Below are 23,335 nucleotides of genomic sequence, written 5' to 3'. Positions count from 1 at the left end.
AGCAGGAACAATAGACTAGAGTATGATACAATTTCTCCCTCTCGTGGTCACATTTCCTACCATTTAGTGACTACTGCTAATATTTATTTAGCAGTTCAGTCTATAAAACTGAACTAATTTAGTTCACACTAATTTAGTTTTCATTAAGAACCTTTTATTGTTATCTTCATTTTACAAGTGAGGTAATAAAAGTTATAATTATCTAAAAATTATATAGACAGAAGTGTACAAAGTCACATATAATAAACAAGGGAGTATGGTATAGAAGAATGTGGTCTTCAAGAATTTCATTTGAATCTACCTTCACCAATTACGAACTGTGTATGTTTCTGTTTCAGTCATATTTAAGTTGCTCTGTTTCCTCCTCTGCAAAATGGTTAGTATAATACCTACATTATCAAGGAGTTATGAAAATTAAACTAGATAACATACGTTAAGTAGAGCATAGAAGTTTCTCAATAAATAGTAACTAATATCATCTGTTATTGATTCATACTTATTAGTAAAAATCAGTTCATTTTTAGAACTCTCTTCTGAGTCCTGAAAAGGATAATTGTCATGGTTTTGCTGAATAATAGGACTCTCAGACCCTTCCTAAATATCAAAAATATGTGGGTAGGAGTCATTCTGGCTGCCCTTAAAGTCAGTAAGTCAAGTGGAGGAGGCAATAGATAGGAAGACTGTAATTATGTACTTTTGTGAAATCTTTCTGTAGGCGAGTTCCTAAGGAGGCTTGAAGAGAAGGAAGCTCTGATAAACCAACTTTCCAGGGAAAAGAGCAACTTCACTCGGCAAATTGAAGAACTGAGAGGGCAGTTGGAAAAGGAGACCAAAGTAATGTATCTATTATTTCTCACTTGTTACTTGACTGTGTGATTTTTAAAAAAATAGTGCTTGATGAATCAGCCTGAAGATGTTTTGTAAAAGAAGAAGGGAAAATGCCCTACAAGTTATGGGGGGGAAAACCATGCCAGGAAGAACCTGATGACTGAAGGATCTTCCTTGGTGATTCAAATCGCTTCTTTGCAGATTTAGAGCAAGCAAAGTGTGTTTCTGTCTTGTGTGAGTACTTGAACAGAAGGGCAGCAAGGCGCTTTCTGGATTTTGATTCTGAAACTGCTCATGAAAAAGTGAAATTAAATAAAAGCCTAGAATAAAATAAGTGGGACTGGGATAGCTCAATATTACTTTTAAATTGTCAATAAATTATAGAAATTAGTCATTTCTTCCTATGAGTATATAATGTTGCTAGAAGGTGACTCCAGTGAAAGTGATTCTGGAAGATGAAAGCATGGTGACCAACATGAGATATGAATTCTTTGAGCCCTGATATTTAAATGAATTCTTAGTTCATATTCAAGGCATCTTATTACTAAGACCCCAAAGTATCTTTCTTGTACATGACCATACTATGAAGGCATATACTCTGAAAACGCAGGTAGTTGCGTCTGTTTTAAAATATTGTACCATTTTATTCCCTTGACTCTCCATATTTTCTATATTATACACAAATTTAAAAATTTATCATTGTTTGTACATCAGACATTGTACCAGACACTTCTGTCATGTTATCTCAATCTTCATATCAGTCAAATGAAACAGATAGAATTGCATCCTTATATATGAAAAAACCAAGGCTCTGAGAAGAAAAATAACATGTCCAAGGTCATACACCTAGTGATACACTGTGAAGGAACTTAAGCACTAGTGAAATGAGTTATATTTTAGAAGATCTCTCTGGCTGCCTTCCCAGTGACTTCCAGTTGGCCTACAAGCCCCCCTGATCTGGCTCCAACATCCTTCTGTGACCTACTTCCTACATCTGCTTCCCTCATTTACTCCCCCCAGCTGCCCTGGCTTCCCTTCTGCCTCTTAAACCAGGCACCATCATTCCTGCCTTAGGACTTTTATAACTGTCCTTCCTGTTGCTTAAAGGCCCTTCCCCAAGGTCTTAGGGGGATGATGAGAAGGAGCCAAACATTCTAGATCGTGCTTATCTGCTGTATTTGTTTTACTGCTATTAGAAATTTTATTTATTAGTTTATTTGCATGTGTATTTTGTGTATTCCCTTATTTCTTTTGGGCTCTTTAGGGCAGGGATTTTGTCTGTCTCATTTACTTCCATAATTAAATATATGCCATGTAAATGCCACATAAAGGTTTTAAAAGTTTTTCCTTTAAAGGAAAATAAAATTAAACAAGAGGAGAGGTCACAGTTTGAACTCAGGTTCATCTGATTCCAAGGCCTGCATCCTTTTCAGTGTCATTGTGTATTGTGGCTCCTCATTTACCACCCAGAGGGGTCTGGCTGAGGCTGCCATTAACTAAACCTTGTGCCCTCAGAGCTGTATCTTCCTGAAAATGTGCTTTTTTTTTCTAATTTGCGTAAAGGACCCATGAGGACCCGTCAGGACCCTGGTTCTTTCCACACTAGATTGTCTCGGGGGAATGATGCTGCTAGGTTAGCCAGATCACCATTTAAATGACAAAAATGTTTATTAAACCCAGCAGGGCTGTCCAATACATATAGAAGCCTCTACTACACTACAGGTAGCTATTTAAATTTATATTAAAGTTAAATAAAATTATGAATTCAGTTTTAATCACACATTGTACTAGGCATATTTTGAATGTTCAGTAGCCACATGTGGCTAGGTGTTTACCATATTGGACAGTGTACATAGAGAACATTTTCATCATTACAGAAGTTCTATTGGGCTGTAGTACTATTTTGAAGTATTAGGAGCTGAGGTTTTTAGAGATTTCAGTGTGAAATAAAAGATTTTATTTTCTTCATCAGTGGAATGAAAAGGCTAAATTTCAGTGGTTCTTTCTGGTTTGAACAAGCTCTGAGTCTAATATATTGCTAAATATAAATCTTATTGCCTAAATGATGGTGAATGTTGTCTTTGCTATCCTTGCATTCTCCACTATTTCTAGAATTCCAGGCCTAAGTCCACAGAGTCAAGCTGGCATTTCTCTAAATAGAATTCCCTTCCCTGTTTTAATGGCAGCAATTAGATACTCTATCTATCCTTTCTCTTGTCTCAAATTCTCTCCCTAGTATTATCTTACTAGGTTCAGGTTCAGCTTGAATTTGTGGCAGGTTAATCTTACCTAAAAAAATATTATCTTACTTTCAAGACTTGTGTTGTTTGTGGTGGTCATGGCTTTTTTGTTAATGTGTGTTCCCTACAGTCCCAGAGTGCCCTGGCCCATGCCCTGCAGAAGGCCCAGCGTGACTGTGACCTTCTACGAGAGCAGTATGAGGAAGAACAAGAGGTCAAGGCTGAGCTGCACCGGACCTTATCCAAAGTCAATGCTGAAATGGTGCAATGGAGAATGAAGTATGAAAACAATGTCATCCAGAAAACAGAAGACTTGGAGGATGCCAAGTGAGTAGGGCAAGGCTATGCTTAACCTGGAGTTAGTCACATGGAGGAGTCACTCATAATGACTCTGTCTCCAAGGCCTCGTGGTATGCATTTAACAAATCCTTGCCACATGCAGGAACAAGCCCCAAACCAAAGCTGAAACATTCACTGCTGGTAAGAAGCACACTCTGTAGAGGGACTAAAAATATAAAAAGTGTAATACAAAGTGACAGAGACTATAAAGAGGTCCTGGGGAGAGAAAGGAGGCTCTTTCTAGGGACACAAGGGAAGTTTTCATAAAAGATGTGACTTTGAGCCATGGTGTGAAAATAGGCTATCGCTTAAAACCCTATATTTCATTCGTAATGCCAAAATAATTGAGTCCACGTGTGTACGTGTCTCCATCAAAGTCGTTGTGTCCCTGGTCTACAACTTGTAGACTACAAAGTAGTCTGTGAAGATGGACAGGGAAGCTGGAAAAAATGTTAGGATCTGTCGTCATATCTTCTAGGACAAAGGTTGCTTTGAAAAGAAACCATCCCCAGGCCATCCCTAAGGTTAGAATATCAATTTTATAGCCATTTCCATGTAAAGGTTTTAAAAGTTCTTAGTAGTTACAGAAGTTTGGGGCACAGCTGAATTGTGACTCAGTACCAGGGTATAGAACTGAAGCATTTTGCTTAGAGACCAAGAAACTCTATTTTTAAGAGAAATTGTCAAACCCCAGCTTATAATCATTAAAGGTTTACTCAAAAGAATGTGTCCTTGGCTTGGTAGCTTGGCAAAAATCCAGGGAAGATCAATACATTTCTCTTTAGCTTCAACCAGAAATAATGTTTTCTAGTTCTTCACCTAAATCTTTGAGAGGCATTGCTGTGCAATTGCTGAACAGCTGCTGTGTTTTGTCCCAGAAGGGGCAAGTGATCCATCTCTGTACCCACAGTAACTTAAAAAGGGCTTTAGAATGACAGATACTAAAAATACATGCAGTAGGTGTTTTATCAAAACTCTGGACCACAGAAAGTTTTGGCTTTGAACTGAGATGCCCTCTTATATCCAAATATGGTATTTACTTCTGAAGTAAGATTTTCCCCCCTTCTAATGATTGAAGAATTCAGGTGAAATTGCCTATCTATCATTCTGTTTGATGGTTTCTTTGGGGGTTGGATAGGAAAGAGCAAAAGAATATAGACTACTTTATGACCACATGGGTTTGTCGGAACTAGTTCTGTAGTATGTAATAACTAAAGAAAATAATGGGCAAACACGGTACTCTCTGAAGACACTTTTTTACTTTCAAATTGGTGGGACATTGAATAAATAAAACTTTGTCTGTATTATTATCTTTTCCTCTAAATCACCTTAGGGAGGCAGGCAGCTACAAAACAGTTTAGGGTCCTGGTTTCTTTTTTATTATTGAAGTTAAAGATTTGCCTGCTTTGATTTCCATGCTGGGGTTCAAATGATGAGTTAGTTTAGCAGACTCAAGCTCACCTAAGACTCAGTGTACTGCTTCTGAATTCTAAGTTCCCAAGGACAAGGATTTAGTTTCTTAATTTCCAATATCCCCTTACATATTCGAGATCTTCCTTACATATTCGAGATAACTAAGTAGGTGCTTATGGTTGGCAAGTTAAAGAGCAAAATAGTAGTTGATATTAAACATAGAACCAAGTTATTGGTAAAACAAGGTTAACCAGTTTGTCCAGTTTACCCTGGAGGTTTCCTGTTTTAGCTTTGAAAATCTCATGTCCTGGTGTATTAGTCCGTTCTCACACTGCTAATAAAGGCATACCCAAGACTGGGTAATTTATAATGGAAAGAGATTTAATTGACTCACCATTCAGCATGGCTGGGGTGACCTCAGGAAACTTACAATCCTGGTGGAAGGGGAAGCAAACACGTACTTCTTCACATGGTGGCAGGAAGAGAAGTGAGTGAGTAAGAAGGGGAAAGCCCCTTATAAAACCATGAGATCTCATGAGAACTTACTGTCATGAGAACAGCATGAGGGTTACCACCTTGATGGTTAAATTACCTCCCACCAGTCCCTCCCACAACATGTGGGGATTAGGGGAACTACAAGATGAGATTTTGATGGGGACACAGCCAAACCATATCACCTGGTGAAACCCCTCAGTCCCAGGCAATCCAATATGATTGGTCACCCAAAGTGAAACTCCTATTTTCTTTGATCAACAAGCATTTCTAAAGTAGTTAAAATATATGTAATTATTTCACTCGACTGCCTGTAATTATTTCATTGCTACTGCCTTAAGTCAGGTAAAGCATCAGAATCTCCTCTTCACACTTAAGGAACGTGAAGCAAAGAAGTGAAGTGACTGTGGTTAGAAAGCCGGGGGCAGGATGTTGTTAGAGCCTAGATGCTTCCTGGATCCCAAGCACATAGGGGTTTTTGCAGGATTCCACCCAAAGGGGGCTTTATTACCACATTGCTCTGTTGGCCTAGTTATGCAGTCCTGTTAATTCCGGAGAACTTTTTTTCTGTTTAGTAGCAGTAGATGAGCTTTGGTACATATAGTACTTTTCATCTAAGAAGTATAATAAGTGAGTAAGAATGGGACTGCCAACAACTCTGCAGGAGATGTAAGCAACAGAACACATTTCATCCGTTAGAATTCCTAATAGTAGCATATTATGGGGGTGGTGGAGAAAGAAGCATTGTAATAAACCACTCCATCTCAGAGATGCCCAAGGAACAGCAGATGGGGGCTAAAGTACCCCATAAGAACAGCAGGACCTGTTGAGTGAGCATAATGAGATGGGTTTGGGAATATAAATCTGGAGAGAGGAGCTGAGGTGGAGAACACACTCGGAGAGAAGAAATAATTGTGTCATGTTTAGGAGCCACATGATGTGAGAGAATAAGCAGGAAAAAGCAAGAGAGTGTTCTTTAGAAGCAACACAGCCAAGAAGCTCTTTAGTGACTACACATGGCTACAGATTTGTAAGGTGCTTACTGTTGGTAGGGTGTTCAGTACAATCTTCCTTTTTTCCCTCTTCTTAGGAAATAATCAAGTCAGTATTGCTTATTAGAGATTTAGGATAAGCAAATACTTGTAGGAATTCAAAGAGATCCAGAGTTCCAAGTGCAGCTTGGCAAAGGGGGAAAATAAAGACCCCATGCACACAGGAGGCAGAAGATGGTGGTCACAGACAGTGAGGTCACTTTCAGATAGGAGCTGCTGTTGCTTTGTACCACTAAGTCCACTGCAGAGGTGCCATCTTACTTTGCACCCAAGCTCTATCTTTAATCCAGGGCAGACTTGATGAGCTCTCTGAGAGTTGTTGCCTCACTCACTCTTTGGGTATCCTCCTTTCTCAGGAAGGAACTGGCAATTAGGTTGCAGGAGGCAGCGGAAGCCATGGGGGTGGCCAATGCCAGAAATGCCTCCTTGGAGAGAGCCAGACACCGGCTGCAGCTGGAGCTCGGGGACGCCCTGTCTGACCTCGGGAAGGTCCGCTCTGCAGCAGCCAGGCTGGACCAGAAGCAGCTGCAGTCTGGCAAGGCCCTTGCGGACTGGAAGCAGAAGCATGAGGAGTCGCAGACGTTGCTGGATGCCTCTCGGAAGGAAATCCAGGCTCTCAGTACAGAGCTCCTCAAGCTCAAGCACGCCTACAAGGAGAGCATCGTGGGCCAGGAGACACTCAGGAGGGAGAACAAGAACCTCCAAGGTACACCAAGCTGGGCTCGGAGCCAAAGCCGGAGTGGGTAGCTCAGGGAGAGCCCTGGCTACAGGCAAAGCTGTCTTCAGCATTTTCACGTTCCCATCATGTTTTAACTTTTCAATTTTTATACTTCTGTTTGACTGTTTTTTTTTTTTAATTTTAGATGCTATTTGTATGAAATTAATTCTAAAAGTAAGACTAGTTTCCTGCCTTTCACTTCAGTTCTCCTCTGTAAAGGAAGCCACTGATGAGAATTTCTTGATATCCACAACCTTACCAAGATTTTCCATGCGTGCTATACTCAAGGGTGTATTTTTTACCCGAACTACATTTTGTTCTACACGTTTTATTTTTTCATATATGAATATATTTCCCGATTTAATGAATATTTCTATAGCCCATACTACGTACCAGGCACTGTTTAACTATTTATTGTTAAATTTTCAGAATAGTCTAGTGTTAAGTTTTCTCATATGTAAAATGAAGGTTATGTAGGTCATAAGTTGAGTAACTTGTCCAAATTCACATTTGATAAGTCACAGATCTGGGATTTGAGCCCAGCCATGGCTCCAGCATATATGCACTTAACTACTGAGCTGTGCAACCTTCCCACGTACCTTGTGGCTCTTTGCATGCCTGTACATGGAGACCTACCACAAGCTTTTTAATAGCTACATAGTGTTTTGTAATAAAGATGGCTATCATTTAACTATACTTCATTCATTTTAGATCCAATTATTCACAAATATGAATAATCCTACATTATACATCCCTATACATGTATTTATGCACATGTAAAAATATTTCAGTAGAATGGATCCTTGGAAAAGAAATTGCTGGGTTAATGAAATGAATTTTTAAATTTTGATTTACTGCCAAACAGCCCTTCAAAGAGGCTGCCAACTTATCCCAGCACCAACAGCAATGTGCATGAAAACCCTGAGATGCCCTGGAAGCAAGTTCATTACTGTTGGAGGCGTAAATGAAGCTTACTTTCTGTTGACCTACATAGTCTATGATCAAGGCACTAGCTGGGGACATGAGGGATGCTAAAACAGTGGTTAGAAAACTTTAGCTACATCCAAACCAGCTGGAGGGCTTGTTAAAGCACAGATGGCTGGGGCCCACCCCCAGAGTTTCTGACTCAGTAGGTCTGAAGGATTTGTATTTCTGACAGTTTTCCAGGTGAGGCCGGTGCTGCTGATCTGGGCACCACCTTTGGACTGGGGGTGGGGGTGGGGTTTGAATATTGAGTGAGCTTTTTCCAAAGCTCTCCAGGTGATTCTAAGGTGCAGTCAGAGTTGAGAACCTCTTCCCTGATTTTCTTCTTGATAACCCATCTTTAAGAGAGAGCTTATCAGAGAAGAATTTATTATGCAATGAAAATTTCCGTCTAACATATTTGTCTTTGTAACTTCTAAAAATTCTCATCATATCACATCACAGCCCAGGATCTCAGAACCAGAGGAGCAGGTGACTTATTGAGCTTCTTCCACCACCTCTGAACTGGGTAATTCTCTGAGCTACTTGGCCCTATACCACACCTCTTAGGTACTAAAGGCAGAACTGACCATAACAATATCAGGTGGAAGAGGTTTTTGACTTCTGGATGTCCTATTCTGTTTGTCAAAGGCTAATGTTCATGAAAGGCTAGGAAAAAACACTCAAGTGCTTGAGCTAAAGCCACTTGGGCCCCTTCTGATTCTCTGGCCTATCTGGGGCCATGCCTTGGATGCTGACAGATAGTGATCCAGCTTCTACTTTAAGTTCCTGTCTCGGTGTTGAGTGGTGACTGAAACAATGGCAGCCACTAGTGTTGATAGCTAAGCACTTACACTGGAAGGGTAGGGACTCCAGGTCTGTGTTCCTCCAGGTAGAACCTGGAATGGCTCTAATGAGCAGGACTGCCATGCAAAGTTGCAAAGGTTGTCTAGTGTACAATATTCTGAAGCACCATCCTCACCATTTGTTGTAGACAATTTTCAGATGGCAAAAGACTATATGAAAAAATGAATGCCTTTAAAATTTCTAGGTCCCATATGGGCTAGGTCATCAAGTTACCAAGGGTGGCATGAGGCCACTGTTCCAGTGGGCTGGAACAGTCTGTTGTGCCTGGTATCATTGGTTTGAGACTGAGCCCTTTCACTAACTTTGTTTTTCTTACCTCTCTCTCCAGAAGAGATTTCTAATCTGACAAACCAGGTTAGAGAAGGGACCAAGAACTTAACTGAAATGGAAAAGGTCAAGAAACTAATTGAACAGGAGAAGACAGAAGTCCAGGTGACTCTGGAAGAAACAGAGGTATTATCACCAGGGAGAAAAGAAAGTTTTCACTGTGACAAGGCAGAAGATTTGCATTCTAGCAATAACAACAGCACCAACAAAAGGACATGTATTCAAATGTTTATTTACTATATGCTAGGCACTCTGCCAAATGCATAATTTTAATATAATCACCGTAGCAAACTACTGTCCCCATTTTATAAAAGAGGAAATTGAGACTCAGAGAGCAGGATACAAACAGTGAATGCAAATCTCCTGATTCTAGTAAAAACAGGAACTATGTCTATCTCGTTCGCCAGTTATCCCCAGTGCCCAGACCCTCACTACTCAACATGTGGCCCATGGACATCACTTGGAAGGCTGTTAAAAATTCAGAATCTCAGCCCTCTGCCCATCTCTGTTGAATCAGGATCTGCATTTTAACAAGATCCCTTGGTGGTTCATATGCACATTAATATTTGAGAAGCACTGGCCTAGAACATTGCCTGGTGTATAGTAGAGGCTCAGTAAATATTTGTCAAATGTTGAATGAATAAATATTCTCATAGCTGTCCCCTCTTTAAAGAGTCAGTCACAAAAACTTTTCAATTTTTTTTCCCCAAAAACTTTTGGTAGTTTTGGAAATCAGATTCAAAGCAATGCTGTCAAACAGTGGTTTCTGAAAGCTCATCTTTGTGCAGATTGACAGGAAGGTTTTCAGTGTTATGGGTTCACAGTTCAGGAAAAGCCTCTGACTTTATCTCTGAGTGTGCATTAGCAATTGAAAGGATCTCTAAGAAGATGTTTTGCCAAAGAAGGTAAACTAACGAAGAGGAAGTCACCCTATCATGATTATTAGGTGGTTAAGAAGCCCTGTGTAGCCTCTTCTCAGAGCTGCACTTCATCTTCCTGACTCAACCTTTGAGCAAGTACTCAGACACATTAAAATACAGCCCTACCCTCCCACCAGTAGAAAATGAAAAAAGATTTTTGAAAGATGTGGCAGTCAGTGTTAGGTAGGGGCCTTTTGGAAGGTATGGTGATGGAAAACAAGACCCCAAAGGACCGCTCTGTGCCAAGCATTGTCTGTTACATTTACCTCACCATTATGATTCCAGAAGAAACTTGCCAAGCAAATGTTTCCATATTACCCTCCGTATAGAGTTGTCAGGCAGCAGCTCTTGCCCTGTTATGCATAAACGTTTCCTGAGGCTATCTAACTTTATATAGACTCCTTTTGGTTGGCAGTGTGGTGCCCTCTAGCACAGCTGGTCCTTATACAGCTGGTGAACTTTGTTTTGTTTACTTGTTCCCTTTGGTTCTCTGGCCATCCTGGCAAGGGACTTTTTGAAGCCACCACCTTAACTAAAAGAAGTAAATTTTATGATAGAAATTTCAAGCACTATGACAAGTCAATGAAAAATACAACTGGCACTGGCAATTTTTGTCCTGTATAACATAGAGGCATCTTTGTATATTCAGTTGATCAGCACATGGGTCAAGGGTGAGAATGACAGGAAGGCCAGAGTGCTCAAACCATTTAGTACCACTAGATGGCAATATGTTCTATTCGCATTTTCTCAACTGTCATCAGCCACCTCCATAAATACTTCATCAACTTGGACATGTATTTGTAGCATTGCATTATTTATTTTCCTGGGTGAGCCTTTATGAGAAACTGTATCAGATTGTTTTAAAGCCATGAAACTCAAATTATCCCAGGTCGTCTTCCCTAAAGATTCACTTTCTCAGTGCATTTTAGAGGGTTAGAGGTGACAGTCTCCTCTTGAAGGAACTACACTATTCCCTCTGAGGAAACTATTATCCAAGCATTTGTTTTTGAGTGTGCATTAGCAATTTTATTTTCTTTTATATTGAAGGTAGTATCAAGAGAACATCAAGGGAGGTCTTATTAAAATTCCCATCATCTTTTTATTTTTATTTTAAAATTGCAACTCAGTTTTACTTTTTTACTTTTGGTCGTATCTACTAAGCACTCCTCAAAAGAGGCTATAAAAAAATTACTTCTGCCTTTAGGACTGCCTGTAGCTAACTGACCACAAAATTGCATCACCCCTTATGCCCTTATATCATTGGTATTCTGCAAGTGCTTTTTGGGTTTCTTCTTTTATATACATTTTTAGCTTCAGGACAGGCTTTAAAGATTTAGCCAAACCTATGCTTTTAGAATTGAATTGCCTTTATAACATCCCTGCAAATAATTGCCTTAACTATATTTGAATACACAAAGGGGCAGGGAATCTTCCTGCCTGTCAAAGCAATTCATTTGCAGTAGTGGTACCAATTATGGTGTTAATGGCTCACGCTGAGTGTTACGTGTCAGATACATCCTAAATTCCTTTATTTGCTCTTCATATTTGGACACTACCATGTTGTTTGTTCTCTGAATGCATCCAACTTTTCCTCTATTCCCTCGTGATGTCCAGAATTTAATAGAAGATTCCAGGTAGGAGTTATCACCTTCCTTGTTCTAGCTCTGATACTTTTTAAAATTTATCCCATAGTTGGAATATGTTAGAAAAAGTCAAGAGTAATACATTAAAAAGCTTAAATATAGCCACAGACAAGACTCAAATTTTCTATTTTAAAATAGGCTTTAAAATTCTAGTTCTGGAGCTACAGCTGAAAGACCTAAGAATGTCAAATCTATAAGTGAAATGACAAATGAAAGCAGTTGCTTGTCTCACTGTGTTGCAGTCTCTAGGGACCTGACTTGAACCTATATCTTTCCCAATAACTCTAAGAGAGCTATATTAGCGACATATGTTTTGGGAAAAAAATAAAATTTTTGTCTAAAAGTGGACTTCATTTAATGCTTTTTATCTATGTATTCCAGGGAGCCTTGGAACGTAATGAAAGCAAGATTCTTCGTTTCCAGCTTGAACTCTTGAAAGCTAAAGCAGAACTTGAAAGAAAGCTTTCAGAGAAAGATGAAGAATTAGAAAATTTTAGGTATTTAAGATGATTTTGATATGTAACAATTATGTATTTCTGAATCCTTGACTAAACAGAGCTCATTATGTCCAGCTGCTTTTATGGCCCCTGTTGGAGTATTACCAAAGAAACTTAGTGTAACTGTATATTAGTATCTTTTATATACAATATTTATAATCATGTATAGATATTCCTTTATACACAATTAGATATCCCTTTATACACAATTGTATATAGATATTCCTTTATATCAATAGTGGTGAGAGCTCACCACTATTGATATAAAGGAATATCTATATATAATTATTGCTGGATTTTATAATTTTTTTATATTTGAGGAGCTTCTGCTGTCATATGAGACTCAAGATAACACCAAATAAATGATTATATGTATAAGGACTCTGCATACTGTCTGCATGTCCCTATAATGCCACTTTCTTGGGCATTGAGAAATTGACTGAAAATGCTGAGCCATGGAGAAAAAAAATAAAAATTCAATGCTGTACTTTCAGACCAGAGTGAAGTTTTCACATACCCCCTGCTTGTACCTGTAGCCATTTGTTTGAAGAAGAGCTGAAGCCAAGAGCTAAGCTGCTTATTGAATCCTTGTTAAAGCAGCTAAGTCTTAATAGTCAGGAAACTGAATTAGACAGGACTCATGGGTTGCAGAATTTTTTCTTAGCTTTGTCATAACAAGCTGATGACTTTAGACATTCCACTTCTTAGCTTCTCAGTGAAGTGAGGGGATAAAAGCAGCCCCTACATGTCACAGAAGGTGGTGAGGAAGATCAGTAGTCTGATGTTGGCAAAGCACTTCACACGCTGTAGATCAAAGGCACAATTATAAACACATGGAATTAACGATGATTATATTATCTAATCTGTTCCCTTAAGTCAATGCCATATGTTAGCAAGAAAAATCATTTGAGCCTGAGATTCAATTGGCAACTTACTTTCAATGTATTTGTTAAACCATTTTTTTTTAAGAAAAAGAAAAAAAAAACCCTGTTAACATGTTCAATTGAACTGACCTCTTTCCTGTAGCCCATTTTTAGACAAAACTCTCAAGGGGGTCAATTTTTTAATGAGGATGTCAAGCCAAATTTGGCCCTCTATGTGCTTTGAGTTATCTTTGCTCTCACTCACTGGCACTTTCTTCTATAGGACTGACTGTGGCGAGGAATTCTGATCTACTTAAGAGGTTCTGAGTCAGTGTCTAAAAGAATTTTTTTGATGAAGGGCAAAAACCTTGGGCCTTGATATTTGCCCTACTTCTTTCCACCAGGAATAAAAATGAATGTCTCCTTGTGCAGATTTAAAAAAAGCAACGAATAACACTGATTTAAGCAACAAATAACACTGATTTCAAGTAATATCAGACCTGTGCCTATAAATAAACCCAGCTGAAGAGAAATGAATCCTCAGAGAGCCTGTGTCTCGTCAGGTACATCTGAATGTTGTAGAGCAGTTCACCAATTGTAAGAATCTTAGTGTGAAAAAAAGCCAGAGATCCAAAGAGCTAGGGCTGGAAGAAGAAAGAACTGAAGAATAGGCATAAGCCATGAGGAGCTGAGAAAAGAAGGGGTGGGCTGGAAGCAGGGGGACGAGCTATTCATAAACTTTAGTTAATGATTCATAATAACTATAATGGGTATATCCAGAAAGAAAAGATGAGCTTATTTTACAAAATATCACAAATACCAGCCCAGACCCTTTCTACTCGGAGCATAGATTGTACCAAAATGCCTTGGTTTAATCCGATAGTTTGACTTTGGGGCTAGCAGGGCATCTTAAGGAAACTGAATAGAATGCCAGGAAAAACAAAATAAGCCAAGTACAAGATTCCAAGCAATCAAGGATAAGCCAGGGAAGTTATAGAACAAGGAAAATATTGCCTGAGGGCAAGATCAGGTTCAAGGTCATATGCCCATATAACCCATCATTAACTCCACAGAAACAGAAGGTTCCCAGGAAGACAGGACCTGGTGAGTAAGTTAAAGGGACCAAAAAGCAAGAGAAAGTGACCCACAGGCAAAGGAAAACCTTCATAGTGCAGCAAACTGGGTAACTCATTCAACTCATGCTGTGCTGCCAAGCCATGTCTTCCACTCTGGTGAGGCCTGATTCTGAATGAGCCCAGCCTGGATGCCTGTTGATGGTGAAAAGTACAAACAGCTGGTATGTGTGTGATATGTTTCACTTGTTCAACAGATATTGGAGTGCTTAATGTTCACCAGACACTGCCTCATATTCTAGTCAGGCCTTCATAGACACTTTTGGATGATAGGGTATTCTATTTATTTCTATAACAAATAAATAATGTTATAGTTGGCATAGGTTGAGGTAGGGAGGTGATGGTGCAGTCACTGATGGAAGGAGAAGAAGAGCTGGTAGCTGGCTTTGATCTTCCCATCTTATTAGACAGAGGAAACGAGGCCAGCTTGAAGGCCTACTGCATGGCCCAAGACTGAGCTGACAACAGGTTGGTCAGGTGCATCCTGCATCTTCAGGTAATTCTCTGATTGGAGGAAATGTTGAAACATGAGAGTCATCATACTGGTCCACAGCCATGGTCTTTCTGAACTGTATTCTGTTCTCCCAGACACACCCAGAGAGGTGTTTTTGGGAATGAGGCACTGAAATCCTTATTCTATCATACTGCATTTGTTTGTTTTGGTTGATCACTGATTGAAAGGCTAAGCAAGCTTTTTCTCTAAAGGGTCAGATGTTAAATATTTTCTGCTTTGCTAGCTACATGTTTCGTTTGCCACAGAGATGTGGCAGTTACTTAACACTGTAGTTGTAGGTTGAAAACAGCCATAGACAATAGGAAATAAATGGGCATGGTGGGATTTTGGCCCACAGCCCATAGTTTTCCCACCCCTAGTCTAGAGCCCCAGGTACATAGTAATGTTCCTTCTGTAAAGTCCACTCCTCTGATCTCAGTCATGTCAAACTTTGCCACGTGGTCTTAATTTATATATACATCTGACTTGGTTTCTTTTATTGTCTGAGTGAATCTCTGCCAGAATATGCTCAAATCTTTTCCCACTTCTAAGTAAAATATTTTCGAATGTCTTTGAAAATTAGAATCTCAAACTCAGACATGGTAGCAAAATAACTTGTTAATTATTTTAAAGCTGGCTCATATGTATTTGGATTAAGAAAAAAATCCCTTATTTCTCTGACATAGATTAGAAATATCTTAAGGGAAATAAATGACCTATTGTATTGTCAATGATTTAAATGCTGAACTAATGATTTAAAATCATTAGCTCTTCAAAGTTCTATCATCTTGATTTTTCTTTGCATTTGGTTTTTTAAATTGTGTTTCACATTTTAGGAAAAAGAAGGTACTTCTTCCTATATTGCCCTTGGTCTTGGATGCATCGTTTTTCTTAAAGAATGTACTTGAGGGAGTTTTCATTTTAAAGATTTCTTGACTCTGTATGAAATGTGTTGATTGTTTAGCAGCCATTCTCCAGGACTGTATTATACCCATGCCTCTTAAAGCATCTCACTTTTTACTTGTCTGCAGGCACTCATGAAGTTTCATAAACAACTGTGGGAAAAGTGCAGTTTAAAACATGCAGTTTGCCTGCTTAAGTAGAATGTATTTCTGTACAGAGGATTTTGACACCAGGCTAGGGATGCTTCAGTGTTCCTGTGTATGGAGTGTCAACTGTGGCAAAAATGAGAGTTTCCCAGTGTAGGACAGATAAGTGTTTGACAGCTTTTGGTGATGTGGAGTGTGAGCATCCCTGTCCTGGTTTACTACAGGTGTCAACACAAAATGCACAGATGGGTGGCTTCAGCAGCTGAAATGTATTTCCTTACCGCTCTGGAGACTAAAGGTTCAAGATCAAATTGTTGGCAGGTTTGGTTTCTCCCAATGCCCCTCCTTGGCTTGCAGATGGTCACATTTTCACTGCATCCTCATCTGTTCTTTCCTCTGTGCACATGCATCCCTGTGTTTCTTCTTCTTCTTATAAGGACACTAACTAGTCCCATTGGATTAGGGACCCATCCTAACAACCTCATTTAATCTTAATTACATCTTTAAAGGCCCTATCTCCAAATATAGTCATATCCTGAAGTCTTGGGGGTAAAGCAAGAACATATGAATTTTGTGGGGGACATAATGCAGTCCCTAAAAGTCCATATTAACTTTACCTACTGGGATCCCTATAGGATTCTGATCTGGAAGCTGAACGAAAGCCCAGAGCCTAAGGACAGGCAGAGGACAGGCGCTCACATTGGACTCTGGAGTCAGACAGAGTTATTTTCTATACATTTCCATAATTGCTTCTAAGGCCTCCCTCACCAATGGGCAGAATGGAGGTCATGAAAAGCAGCACCTCCACCTGTCAACCAATTTCAAGCTATGACCCCTCTCTTCCCCCTGTAGGTCGTATGCCGTTTTTTCTTTTTTTGAGACAAGAGTCTTGCTTTGTTGCCCAGGCTGGAGTGCAGCGGTGTGAACTTGACTCACTGCAACCTGTGTCTTCTGGGTTCAAGTGATTCTCCTGCCTCATCTGGGACTACAGATGCATTCTGCCACGCCCAGCTAATGTTTGTATTTTTAGTAGAGATGGGATTTCACCATGTTGGCCAGGCTGGTCTCGAATTCCTGACCTCAGGTGATCTGCCCACCTCAGCCTCGCAAAGTGCTGGGATTACAGGTATGAGCCACTGCGCCCGGCCTGTATGCTTTCTTGATTGACCTCACAGAGGTTAGGACACTGACTTGATGACAATTCAACATGGAATCGAATTCTGATCTAATCTAATTTGTGTAGATAGGTTCTACGAGAAAGAAGAATAGAAAGGCTTTTGCCTTCTCTGTTCTCTATTATCTGTCCAGCACCAGGTCCCTGTTTTCTGAATTGAGCTTAACAGGGCATATGTCTATTATAGTAGTTAAACTGTCCTAACAATCACCAAATCTTGGTGACTTAAAACAAATAGAAGTTTATTTTTGCCTATGTTTGAGGCCATTGTGAGGTAGGATGAAGAGTGAGTCAATAACATTCAAAGTCATTGAAAGACCCAAGTTCTTTCCATCTTGTGATTCCATGATCTTCTGTATGTGGCCATCAAGTTTGGCAGAAAGGGGGAAGGGAGAGTGCAGGAACTCACAAGTGAACATTTCTATGGGCCAGCCCTGGAATGGTAAACTTCATTACTGCCCACAGTGCATTTACCAGAATCTAGTCACATGGTCCCAAACTAACTACAAACAGTTTGGGAAATAAAAATTCCCATGGATTCTCTCAATTTTTTATTTTTTTATGGCCTTCCTAAACACATAGCTATTGTTTTCTGTCACTTTGCAAATTCGTTTTTAGTTCTAGTTTTTGTTCTTAGGAGGGAATTTAAAGTGTTAAAGTAATTCAGTATCACACAGTTGGTTTTGTCAGCCAATCCTTGGGTGTATTCTCAAACTCCTAGAGAAAGATAACCATTTTATTCTAGGAGAGTTGTGTCTCCAGGCTACTGTAGCAGTATTGCTGCATCTCAGGAATTGTTCCAACCTGAGTAGCTTTTTCCTGCCTTGTTCAGATATTTTTCACCATTGAAAGTAGTTGAAATATTATGGCTGTCTGAAAGAGCATCCTTCCTTCATCCTTAGCCACCACAGGAAACCCAGGTGCTTGCCCTAGATCATCCTTTATGGGATATCAGATGAGACTAAAGCTGCCTCACAGGAACCTTGAAAAGCTTCTTGTATTTTCCTGGATTCTTCAGGGAAGTTGGTCTGGAAACCTTACTTAGTCCATTATGGTGGATATATACTCACTAACCTAACTTCTCATTCTCTCTGTTTTTAAAATAAAAGCCCTTAGACTCATTTTGTTAGTTACTTAAATTTTTTCTTGGATTTTAGTTTATTTTTTCTATTTCTTGTACTGTTTTAAACATAGCAGGTGAATTTGATTAATTTGGATGTATCATTTCCCCCACTCCAAATGTTATTTCAAATTAGGAGGAAACAGCAGTGTACCATTGACTCCATGCAGTCTAGTCTGGATTCTGAAGCTAAGAGCAGAATTGAGGCTACCCGGCTGAAGAAGAAGATGGAAGAGGACCTCAATGAGATGGAACTCCAGCTTAGCTGTGCCAACCGGCAGGTGTCAGAGGCAACCAAATCCCTGGGCCAGCTTCAGATTCAAATCAAGGTATTTTAAAACTGTAAGATGGGGTAGGGAGGGGTGGAAAATGTTTCTGCTTATGGAAGTAAACTAAGCAACAGATTGTTGTGTTCAGCAATAAAGATGAGGACAACAAATACAATCTTTCCAGAGTGAAGGAGCATGCTTATGTCTAAATACGTAGACCTATGGTCAGAGCATGCATACATAGGTGCATAGTCTATGTTGAACTCAGAGGGATCTGTACTCCAGGCCCATCTTTTCTCTCACAGGACCTTCAGATGCAGCTGGATGACAGCACACAACTGAACAGTGATCTGAAGGAGCAGGTTGCTGTGGCTGAGCGGCGCAACTCTCTTCTTCAGTCTGAACTAGAGGATCTAAGGTCCTTGCAAGAGCAGACAGAGCGTGGCCGCAGGCTGTCAGAAGAAGAGCTCCTGGAAGCAACAGAAAGAATCAATCTTTTCTATACCCAGGTGGGGCCCATATACTCTCCGTATTAGCTGGGCCAGTTGGTTGAAGGCAGTGGTTCCCACACTTGGACCATGCAGTTGCAGCCTTGGACCATGCACAATCGCCCTGTTAAGTCTTGGATATGCCTGTGAAGCACAGGAACAGGCTGTGCAGCAGAGCCACAGTCATACTCTTCATTTATTCCCAAGTATGTTATTTCCTTCAGGCTGCCATAACAAAGTACCACAAACAGGGTGGCGTAAAGCAATGGAAGTTTATTTTCTTGCATTCCTGGAGGTTGAAAACCAGCAATCAAAGTGTCAGCTGGGCCATGCTCCCTCTGAAACCTGTAGGGAAATGCTTCCTTGCCCCTTCCTAGCTTCTGGTGGCTTACTGGCAATCTTTGCCATTCCTTGGCTTATGGATGCATCACTCCAACCTTCTGCCTTCACATAGTGTTCTCCCTGTGTCTTCACAGCATCTTTCCCCTGTGAGGGTCTGTTGCTGTCCAAATTGCTACTTTTTATAGGGGTACCAGTCATATTTGATTAAGTTCTACCCTAATGACCTCATTTTAACTCGTTTACCCCACTGCTTCCCTTTTTTCTAGTTTCCTTTTAAACAAAATAAGACCGTATTTCCAAATAAGGTCACATTCTGATAAATTGGGGGGTTAGGACTTCAACATATCTTTGTGTGTGTGTGTGTGTGTGTGTGAGAGAGAGAGAGAGAGAGACAAAATTCAACCCATAACAATAAGCCTTATGCCAGAAGAATGGATTGTCAGGGCATCCACAGCCAGGATGCTGGGGAGGGAGGGATGAGCATCCCCTAATGTTCCAGAACCACTCCTGCTCCTGGTTCTCCTGCTCTCTCTAAGCCATGTGCTTCCCCAGCATTCCAGAATAAAAACAGTGCTCCTGCCTTGGAGCCAGGAAAGCCGTGACAGTTCTGAGTGGCTGCTGACAGATATGATATGCTGTCCAGACTCTGGCTTCTAATGGAAGGTTATGTAAGTGACATGAAGCAAGAATTCTTAAATCCTTCTCCTCCTAGAATCAGAAGAAGCCATAGTTTCCAGGACAAGCATCTACAGTAAATGGGTTGTGTGATAAGTGTTTATAGGGCACCCCCCCCCATAACCTGGACTGGTATGGGTGATGTAGACACAGAATGTCTCCACTGTCCTAAAAAAATGAAGATTGAACTAAGCAATTGTAGTACACTGCTAAGAGTATAATGATAGACCAAGCACACTCCTACAGAAGGCCTGCCTTGACAATCTGAGAGTTAGGTAGATGCACAGTATCCTTCGTCTGAGTCATGAAGGACATTTAAGAAGCCAGCCAGGTAGAGAGAAAAGTCAAGGGCAGAGGCATGGGGTGTGGGGGGAAGGAGTTAATGAGTCTAAGGGAAATTCACATGCTAGAGTATTGGGTGGATAGCCAGAAGGAGCAGAAATCATGCTGAGATAGGCAGGGCCAGGTCACCAGGGACCCTGAGCCTGAGACTGATGGAGTTTGAATTTTGTCTTGCAGCTCATGGAGATCCACTGAAGAATTTTGAGTAGCTAAGAGTGAACTTATCAGATTTGCATTTTAGGAAGTTTTACTCTGGTGATTATTGTGAAGGACAGTTTAAAGCACCTAAGGGCAGAACTGCTACACTCTGGGGCATTCAGAACTATCTGTGGGATCATTTTGGTTGCCACAGTGACTGGGCAATACCACTGGCATTGAGTGAGTAGGGTCAGAGACACCAAAACTCCTTCAAGGTGATAGCCCAAGGAACTGCGCCTTCCAGAATGCCAGTTGTCCCCTACTGAAAAATACTGGATAAAAGAAAGTATAAACCAGAAATGTGCCAGTTGAAAGATGTTGCAATTAGTTTGTGCCTACAGTTTGACTTTTCTTCCCCTGAGTATGACACAATCCCATCTGGGTACCATGTGGTATAGAACAAATAGTTTGTAGGTTATAGATAATTCCCAACAGGCTAACTCAAACTTTTTTCCTTCTTCAAGAAAGTTTAAATACAATGAGTTGGATTCTTATGGAATGGACTATAGACTTTTAAAAAAGTAACCCATCCACTGTCTAGAGCAAGGCTTCCCAGCCCCTGGGCCACAGACCAGTACAGGTCTGGGGCCTGTTAAGAACTGGGCTGCATGGCAGGAGGTGAGCTGCAGGGGAGTGAGCTTTGCCTCCTGTCAGGTCAGCAGCAGCGCTAGATTCTCATAGGAGCGCAAACGCTCGTGTGAACTGCTCATGTGAGAGATGTAGGCTGCATGCTCCTTATGAGAATCTAATGCCTCATAATCTGAGGTGGAACAGTTTCATCCCCAAACCATCCCCCAACCCAACCCCCCTACCTGGTCTGTGGAAAAGTTTTTTTCCATGAAACCAAAAGGGTTGGGGACCACTGGTCTATAGTACTTAATTGCTATTGGTAACAAATCATTTGCCATGCATATCATACATAATAATGCACCAGTGGGATCCAATATGATGCAAAATCACTAGCCTAGAGGAAGATGAGGATCAGTTAGAGAAAAAGCATGCATAGAGAGGAGAGGATTTGGGGAAGAAGACAATTAGGCAGGGGAGACCTGGTCTCTAGGGCAGAGTTTCTGAAACTTGATGTGTACATATAAGAATCCCTAACACAAAAAAATGTAAATTCTCAGATCTCACCCCAGATCCACTAAATCAGAAGCTCTGCGTTGGGACCTAGAAAGTGAACACGTTCTCAGGTGCTACTGCTCATAGAAAGAGTACCTTTTGACCAGCACTGGTCTAGGTGATATTATGTCATTCACAAGGACCTCTCCTCAACCTAAACCATGCTGGGGCACCTTGCAGTTACTAGAACATTACCGAGCAAAACATATTGAACCTTTTAGGGAGCCTTCTTAGCTACCTGCTGCATTTCCAGATCTCTAGCCTAGGACTAACATATGAGGCTAAACTTATCTTTGACTGATTACAAGTGCCTTTTTCAAACCTGAGCTGTGACAATCTAGATTACCTTTCTGCAAAACACCCCCTAACTCCCTTTCTCCTAAAAAAAATAAAAATAACAAATTAGAGAGTAACTCAGTTTGCAAAGATTTAAGCCCTTGTCTCCCTAGCAAATTTTAAATGATTCTATGTACAAACAAATTGGTTTTGTACTTGTACCTTCCTCTACAAAGAAATAGTTTCTATGGGGTCTGTGCTGTGAGCATCCAAAAAACACTTCAGGAAAATACAACTTATTTCCACCCATGGCCATCTTTCAGGCCATGGCGGTGGAAATCTTGGAGGTATCCAGGGCTTGGCTCTCCACAAGGACAAAAGATGGCAGTCTCGATAAAGATGCTTCATGTCATAGAGAAAGTGGGGTAGATAGAACCAGTGATGCTGGAATATCATTCTATTTTTTTTTTTTCTTTTTTGAGACGGAGTCTCACTCTGTCACTCAGGTTGGAGTGCAATGGTGTAATCTCAGCTCACTGCAACCTCTGCTTCCCAGGCTCAAGCAATCCTCTCACCTCAGCCTCCCGAGTAACTGGGACCATAGGTGTATGCCACCACACCCAGCTATTGTTGGTAAAAGTTTTGGTAGAGATGGGATTTCGCCATGTTGCCCAGGCTGGTCTCAAACTCCTGAGCTCAGGACATTCACCCCCCTCAGCCTCCCAAAGTGCTGGGATTACAGGTCTGAGCCACCACACCTGGCCTGGCATATCTTTCTATTTCCAAGTCTTCATCGTGCTACTGAGAAAGGCACCAGCCAGAGGCAAGTGAATGTGAAACGGATAAAGTGAAAGGAGAAATAAAAAAATAGAAAGCCTATGCCTTTTATATACACTGAGTTTTCACACCCTCAGAAAAGCTGGGCTTCAAACACAGACCAAATAGCAGCAAAAGGATATTTGACCTCTAGTGTCACAACTCAGGAAGGAAAGAATTAGGGCAGCACCAACCATAGAACACAAAGAATCCTCCGTGGTAATGAGGGTACCTAAGGGCTGGAGGAGGAGGCTTATTCTGAACTACTTTCCCCACCTCCTCACTGTAAAGTAAGATAGGAAGGGAAGTAGAAAAAGAAGAGGAATGATTTTTTTGTTTCTGGAGCAGCATACTGGGAGTTACAATTTTTATTCCCCAACCTCTGCCCCTCAGATGTCTGCAGTTGACCCCAACTTCTGCTCTAGAACACTTGTTTCTACCACATCCAAAAGCAAATGGCAGAGAAACATTTCTTCAACCCATTGAAAACCAAACGCATGTTTGAGGCTTGTAGGTTATCTAGATACCATTCCTCCCTTCTGATTCAGGCTGCAATCTCTTTAGTCCTGAACTTTTAATGGGTGAAATCCCTTCCATTCAAGTTTGATGGCAAAAGCCTTTTGGGGTTGGGAGCATAGATTAAGGGAATATGGCTCACTATAATAAAATTTGCTTC

General features: G+C 40.6%; 1 protein-coding gene across 1 annotated transcript in view; it reads left to right on the top strand.

The window, feature by feature from the left end:
* The window catches only part of MYH15 (myosin heavy chain 15), a gene marked incomplete at its 5' end in the record, with an annotated part of 128,320 nt that overhangs the window by 91,965 nt on the left and 13,020 nt on the right, over positions 1-23,335 (top strand). Inside the window, 7 exons of the mRNA XM_031661601.1 lie at positions 716-834; positions 3,199-3,395; positions 6,721-7,070; positions 9,241-9,365; positions 12,184-12,299; positions 18,268-18,460; positions 18,706-18,909. Of these exons, the coding sequence (XP_031517461.1) occupies positions 716-834; positions 3,199-3,395; positions 6,721-7,070; positions 9,241-9,365; positions 12,184-12,299; positions 18,268-18,460; positions 18,706-18,909 (1,304 nt within the window). The remainder of the gene's footprint in view (positions 1-715; positions 835-3,198; positions 3,396-6,720; positions 7,071-9,240; positions 9,366-12,183; positions 12,300-18,267; positions 18,461-18,705; positions 18,910-23,335) is intronic.

Source organism: Papio anubis, chromosome 2 (assembly GCF_008728515.1).
Source record: "Papio anubis isolate 15944 chromosome 2, Panubis1.0, whole genome shotgun sequence".
Lineage (NCBI taxonomy): Eukaryota > Metazoa > Chordata > Mammalia > Primates > Cercopithecidae > Papio > Papio anubis.
This window is presented reverse-complemented; position numbering and strand designations above follow the sequence as displayed.